Genomic DNA, 7,500 nt, shown 5'->3' with positions numbered 1-7,500 from the left:
TCTGGCTGCTTGGCTATTGAAAATGCTGTTAAATGTGAATTTATTGTAACTAGCAGTTTAGATTTGGAGCTCATCAATGTAATATTTGTCACAGCAAGGTCAAATGTTTTTTGCTGTGTGCCCCATTTTTGTTAACATATCACAAGAATGAGTTGTTGAATGCTTGTAGGAAATATATGGAATTTATCTTTGTCATCAGCAGAGGAACTGATTTCAAACTGAATCCAAATAACATTAAAGGTATTGGCAAGGTTTTTCTTAATACCTTCCCTCAGGTTGAAGTATATTTTAAAGGGAAGTCTGGCTTACAAAATTAGCAGCAAGCAAGGGTGAATGGACTAGACCAGGGGTGGTCAACCCGCGGCTCGCGAGCCGCATGCGGCTCTTTGGCTGGTTTCATGTGGCACTTACGTTCATATCGAAGTTTGTGTTGTGTTTTTTTTATGTGCGTGTTCGCTTCGCTTGGGTTCAATACGGTATTTTTAAGACTTAAATGATCTTGCCCCTACTGGGAAACTTTGCGGTATATTCATCTCACGCAGTAGTGTGTGCGCGTGTGTGTGTGTGTGTGTGTGTGTGTGTTAGAGGAAGGGATGGGTGATGTTTATGTGTGCCCGTGTGTATGATGTGGCTCTTTGCGGTAACACAGTAAAAAAATGTGGCTCTCGGTCTCTGACTGGTCTCTGACTGGTTTTTTTTTTTTTTTTTTTTCTTCACTTCTGTGATGTTTTAATTGGACTGTCATTTTAATATTCAGCTTAGTGTAATGCGGTGTATTCATTATAGTACAATTTGTCCATTGCATATATTGCATTCCATTTTAATTTCTTTACACTTGGATAAAATGCTTTTTTGAGTTCGTATCTAATGTTGGAACAAATAATTGTTTCTAAAGAGTTTGTTTCTAATTATCTTTTGTCTATCTCTGTCCTTTTCTGTGTTTGCCAAGGTGTTAGGCACATTGCTGATCTATGTGCTGTTCATTATGGAGGAGTTGCGCAAGATGCCAATGGAGAACATGGACGATGTAATATACTACGTAAACGGCACCTACCGGATGCTGGAATTTGTTGTGGCTCTGTGTGTCGTGGCATACGGTGTTTGTGAGACAGTGTTTGGTGAATGGACTGTGATGGGCTCCACCATTGTACTTGTGCACTCCTACTACAACGTGTGGTTGCGGGCACAGCTAGGCTGGCAGAGCTTTTTACTTCGTCGTGATGCTGTCAACAAGATCAAGAGCCTACCTACAGCCTCTGAACAGCAGCTGCAGCAACACAATGACATCTGCTCCATCTGCTATCAGGTAAGATCATGCATGAAGTCATATCATTAGTAATTATTATTTGAATCATTGTAAATGATTATGGTATTGAAAACATTTGTTTTGGGTTGCTAATGTTATGCTGAAGGATATTTGAATTGATGTAGATCCAATTAAAATTAATTGAAAAAGACTCGAAGTGAAGGCAGAAGGAAAGTGTTTTTTTTTTCCAGCTGAAATGTGCTTATGAGAACATATACAGGAAGACTTTATTTATCAAAGACAGGAAACTAATTGCAGCAACAGAGAGTAAGAAGTAATCCAGAATGCAGTTAAATATTTGTTGGCATTAAATCGCCATGTGACCTGTATTGTAACAAAATATTGTGCTGAACTTAGTTGACCACTTTAGAACTACTGCACTCCTCCTATTAAACAAGATCTCACATAGTCATATGATAATGCTACTGGTTAGAAACTGTTTTCCAAAAAGCAATATAGCACAATATTGTAGAGATGGGAATTGATGGTCCTGAAGAAAACTCAAAGAAACACAGTCATGAAATGTCTCCATCTTGTGATCAAAAGAAGAAATGCAGACTGAACTTTAAAACCTCTATGAAGACTTGAGGCACCATATCTGTCTTAAGGCCAAGAGAGCACTGCATCAAAACAGATACAGAGGGTTTACCGCCAAATGTAAGCCATTGTTAAAGCCTCAAAAACAAAACAACAAAGTTGACCTTAGCCTAAGAATGTTGTTCTAAACCATTCCTGTATGCAAAATCTAATCTCTAGAAATTAGAGTTTGCAATCAAGGACCGATTTAGAACAGCATCCTAAGGACTGAGACAAATGTCAACTTTTATATATAGAAAGAGACATGGGATATGGGGATGAGAAGGAACTGTTCATGATTTGAAGCATATAATTTCAGCCGTGATGTGATTTGCACATGCATGTCTGCAGCAGGATGAATTCTGAAGTAGGAGTAGATCAGCATGAGATCAAAAGTTTCTGAAATACTTGAAACAACCGTTCTGGCACCATCAACCGTGACCAAAGTCACAGGGAAACACATCCTTACCTAATTAACTTCACCATATGAACATTAACACAAGCTTTTTTTGCATCCCAGATGATCTGTATGAAATGTAGTCAACCTAGACATCTTAGAACATACACATATATGCTCTATACCACCCTGGATATAAAAGAAACCAAACATGGTTAACATTATTTTTAATGGATCTGACCCAGCATAAGTTGACAGCGACCCAACTAATTAAATATAAAACAGTTCTTGGATGTAAGATGCTTCTTTCCACTCCATAAACCTGTATATTTGAAAATGGATCTAGAACGGGCAACTGCGTGTCTGGAAAATCAGCTACGTAATATCCGTTTTTTTTAGACAAAACTCAGGTTTTACAGCCGAGGCTCATGCCTTGCTCCTAGCCCTAGTGCAATTAGAGAGCAAACATGGATGGAATTTCTTCAAACACTCGAATCCCTACAAAGACAAAACTTCAACATATTATTTTGCTGGATTCGAAGCCATATGGGAACGTATGACAATAAACAGGCAGACATTGCTGCTAAGGAAGCCCTCAACATTGGAGTCACAGAGTGAAAATTCCACCATCAGACCTCATACCAATAATAGGATGGATACAGGCTAGAATTACAATCAACAGTTTGCTACAATCGCTTAGGACCACAGTTTGCTTGAACAGTTCTACATTTAAGCAGCCATCCACCAGCTACGTCAGATCAACCCAGCTATAAATGGAAGACATTTCTCAACTTCCATATCGAATCCAGATACAACTGGATCATATTCACAAGATTCCATAGTCCAGGATCCCACCTGCTTTCCTGCTAAATGGAGAAGCACCTTGAAAATGAGACTACTGAACAACAAACATGTATTTATAGACTGCGATACTCAACACAATGCAGTGTTTTCAGACAGAAAATAAAAAAAATGTCACTAAAGAAAATACTAGGATTCTGTATTGCCATTAAGTATTAAAGATGAAGGATATATACTCTTTTGCCAAATGTAAAATGCCGTGATCTTGCAATGAGAATAGCTATTGATGGTGGCATGGAATTAAAGAAACAACAAAAACATGAACAGTTATTGCATAAATTCACGACATGTATGTTCTATTCGTTTTATTAATTGAGTGCGATTTCAATATGATCTTCATTAGACGTACCACAATTTGCACCTAACACTAACAAATAAAACGCATTATATGTCTAAATAATGTTAGTGTTACAGTATATGACCCTTAATGTCATATGGCGACCAACAAAAGTCAAGTGAAAAACAAAGAAATGAAATACTGTAGGGTAGGGGGGAGATAAGTGGAAACCCTTTCTTACCAGAAAAAAAGGAAAAAACATCCAGGTACTTTAATATAGCATTAGTTAATTGGTGCTCATGATTGTAAAACCAAGGTATTGTGTTTTTTTTGTTTTTGTTTTTCTTCTCGAAACCATTTCAATATGTTATTCACTTCAGATTTGTTTATTGCTACATCACATGTACTTGTGCTTCTCACAAAGTTGAGAAAAACATTATCTCTCTTTTTTTGCCATAATACAACATCTGCAATTATATCTCAAGGTGTATAGACTTTATATCCACTATGTTAAATGTTGCCCTGTCGTGTGCTATTCTGCTAATCTCGGTAGTTGCGGAAGGAATTATGATATAGATGATTGACATGATAGATATATTTTCTGCATTTCTTCTTTTTCTTTAGGACATGACGTCAGCTGTCATCACACCATGTAATCACTTCTTCCATGCCGGCTGTTTAAAGAAATGGCTGTATGTGCAGGAGGCCTGCCCTCTCTGCCATAGCCAGCTAAAGAGTTCAGCACAGCGGGAGGCAGGTATGGAGTTACAACCTGATGCCACCATCCATGAGGGTCCAGCAGAGGCACCCATGCCTGCCTCAACCTCGGCTGAAGTGAAAAATGTTGAGCAACAGGAAGTAGAGGCCAACAATCTGGATGAGACTGACCATCCTCTGTCCTCTTCCACAGGCTAATGGTTTCTCTTGCAAAGCTTTCAGACCATAATCGAGCCAAAATCCTTTGATGTCATACTCATACTCAGTAAATGCTGGTGAAAGGAGGAGGAATATTTCTATGGATTTGGTGGATTGCATTGTTTCTCATGTGGTAGCTGTAGGACCTTTTGTTCCTACAATCAAATGCTCCATATTACTTTGTACTTTTTTGCAAACCTGTTGCTGCTTTTATAACTTCCACTTCTGTTCATTGCAGTGGCATTTTGCTAATCGGAATGCCTGAACACCCAAATTGCTTGCAAACCTGCACCACTTCCATTTCAGTCCAAGGCCTAGAGGACTTCGAATAGGTTCTAGACCTTTCCAACCTGAATGTGACCATTCATGTGTCCCTTAAACAGTGCATTGGTGCACTATATGCACCCAGTACATATTCACTAGCACGCCTTTAGTACCCTCAAAGAGCAGTATCTGTTTTTCTTTATTTTATATATATATATATATATATATATATATATATATATATATATATATATATATATATATATATATATATATTTTTTTTTTTGTCTTTGTTTTTTTTGTATATCTGTGTATGTATATGCCACTGCGTTTGCACTAATGTAACACAAAAGCAATGCTCCAAAGTTGTCTTGTCAGGTACCAAATATTTTGGTGTATATGCGCATTGGAACGTTATAGATATGAAACATAGTTAGTACATAGTGTAAATGTCTTTGTAAAACTGTTTTGATATACAGAAGTACAGTGTTGCGCAGCACCAGGGTGTATGAAGTGGCTAATGCTTGCATGAACACTTTAATGACCTTGTGCGTTCAAAAGTGGGAAAAGCTAAAGGCCATGGATGTGAACTGGTGACAGTGGATGACCAAACTCCCTTTCATCAGTATTATTTGGCATTAATTGCATTTGTGAGCATGAATACATTTAACGATGTATGAGCAAACTAAGCAATGCCATGTTTATTTATTAGTCTGCAACTTAAGTAATTTTTACAAAAGGACACTTGACAAGGAGGCAGAGAAATTTTTACATTTATTAAGGGGGGGGGATTTTTTTAAAGAATGTTTCAGACATATTTTGCCACTTTAACTGAGAATGAAGAGCCTGATCCTTGCATTATTCAGATTTTGTTCTCTATGTTGCTATTTTACTACATGAATATGTGAACTGATGTCATGAGCGAGCTGACTACTGTTTGGATTGCAACTGAGCTCAGTAAAATATGCCTGAGATTTGACAATGAATGTGACAATAAATCAAAACCTACCATATGAAAACCTTTTTTTCTTGTTCAGTCATCAATATGCAGCTTTCATATATTGAAATTGAGCAGATAAACATATCTGCAGTCACAAGGTGGTGAATAGTGAAGTTATATTAGTTCTAAAAAAAAATGTCCAATAGAGAAACAGACCTGTCTGTCTGTATACACTCATTTTTTGACCTTGGCATTTTCAAACGTAGTAAAAAAAACAAAAAAGGAAAAAAAGTGAGCACACACATTTAAAGAAGTCCAGTAAAGCACTTTTTAATTCTCGCCACTTTTCAGATTTATTTTTATGAAACATTGAATAAATTAAAGGGCTGCCATTTGTGGGCATGTTTCCCTATTTAGAACATGTAATATTTAATGTTAGATTATTCCATATTTGAAGATTGAATTCCATGTTTTTGACGACGATGTGTTGCCAGGATGCTGAAATCAAGTCATAAAGCCTATTGTCAAGTTTTCACCTAATCATTGCTGTTACCCAGACCCGTAAATGTGTTTGCAACTCTCAGAATATGTAACCAATTTAAGGGTAAACACCTAATTTAACAATGTAGTAGTTTTTTCTTAGATTACATTTTACTACATTTTTAGTTTTATGCATAATTTCAATATAACTACTATAATACATTTAAGCTTAATAAATTTATATATATACACACACACACACACACACACACACACACACACACACACACACACACACACACAAGAGCCACCACACACATGTATTCCTCTTGTTAAGCCACTCCTGAACCACAGACATTGTCAGAGGCATCTTACCTGGGCTGAAGAGAAGAACTGGACTGTTGCCCAGTGGTCCAAAGCCTTATTTTCAAATGAAAGTAAATTTTTTATTTTTTTTTTTGGAAACCAGAAAGGTCCTAGATTCTGGAAAAAGGGTGGAGAAGCCCATAGCCCAAGTTGCTTGAAGTCCATTGTTAAGTTTCCACAGTCTGTGATGATTTGGGGTGCAATATCATCTGGTGTTGGTCCACTGTGTTTTTTGAAAACCAAAGTCACTGCACCCCTTTTACCAAAAGAGGGTTTAGAGCTTTTAGAGTTTGTTTAATGACTGTGGGGTTGGTGTGGGTGAACCCTAAAGAGAATCTTTGTGGTATTGTGAAGAGGAAAATGAGAAACAAGAGACCAAAAGATGCAGATGAGCTGAAGGCCACTTTAAAGAAACCTGGGCTTCCATACCACCTCAGTAGTGCCACAGACTGATCACCTCCATGCCACGCTGAATTGAGGCAGTTATTAAAACAAAAGGAGCCCCTACCAAGTATTGAATCTGTAAGTTTTTGTTAAATGCGAGCCAAAATAATCATAATTCAAAGAACCAAAGACTTAAACTACTTCTGTCTGTGTGCATTGAATTGATTTAATACATGAGTTTCCCAATTTGAGTTGAGAATTACTGAAATAAATAAACTTTTCCATGACATCACACACAAAGGTGCATCTCAATAAATTATATAATTAAAAAGTTCATTTATTTTATTAATTAAATACAAAAAGTGAAATGTGTATATTATATAGCTTCATCACACACAGACTGATATCTTTCAAGTGTTTTTTTTTTCTTTCAAATTTTTATGATTATGACTTACAGCTAATGAAAACGCAAAATTGAGAATCTCAAAAAATTTTAATATTGTGAAAAAGTTAAATATTGGAGACTCGTGGTGTCAAACTCTAATCAGTGAATTAAATCCAAACACCTGCAAAGGTTTTCTGAGCCTTTAAATGGTGTCTCAGTCTGGTTCAGGCTACACAATCATGGGGGAAAACTGCGAACTTGACAGTTGTACAGAAGACGATCATTGACACCCTGCACATGGAGGGTAAGACACAAAAGGTCATCGCTAAAGAAGCTGCTGTTCACAGAG

At 37.0% G+C, this 7,500-nt stretch overlaps 1 protein-coding gene across 4 annotated transcripts in view; it reads left to right on the top strand.

Moving 5' to 3' along the window:
• Positions 1–5,615, top strand: part of rnf145a (ring finger protein 145a) — a 43,663-nt gene extending 38,048 nt beyond the window's left edge. For all 4 annotated transcript variants that reach the window (XM_083560306.1, XM_083560304.1, XM_083560305.1 and 1 more), the window contains 2 exons: positions 950–1,306; positions 4,042–5,615. In XM_083560306.1, coding sequence (XP_083416432.1) covers positions 950–1,306; positions 4,042–4,332 — 648 coding nt within the window. In that variant the 3' untranslated portion in view covers positions 4,333–5,615. The remainder of the gene's footprint in view (positions 1–949; positions 1,307–4,041) is intronic.
• Positions 5,616–7,500: the final 1,885 nt, after the last annotated feature.

Source organism: Silurus aristotelis, assembly GCF_946808225.1.
Source record: "Silurus aristotelis genome assembly, chromosome: 14".
Taxonomy (NCBI): Eukaryota; Metazoa; Chordata; class Actinopteri; order Siluriformes; family Siluridae; genus Silurus; species Silurus aristotelis.
Note: the sequence above shows the minus strand (reverse complement) of the source record. Positions and strands in the feature narration are given on the sequence as shown.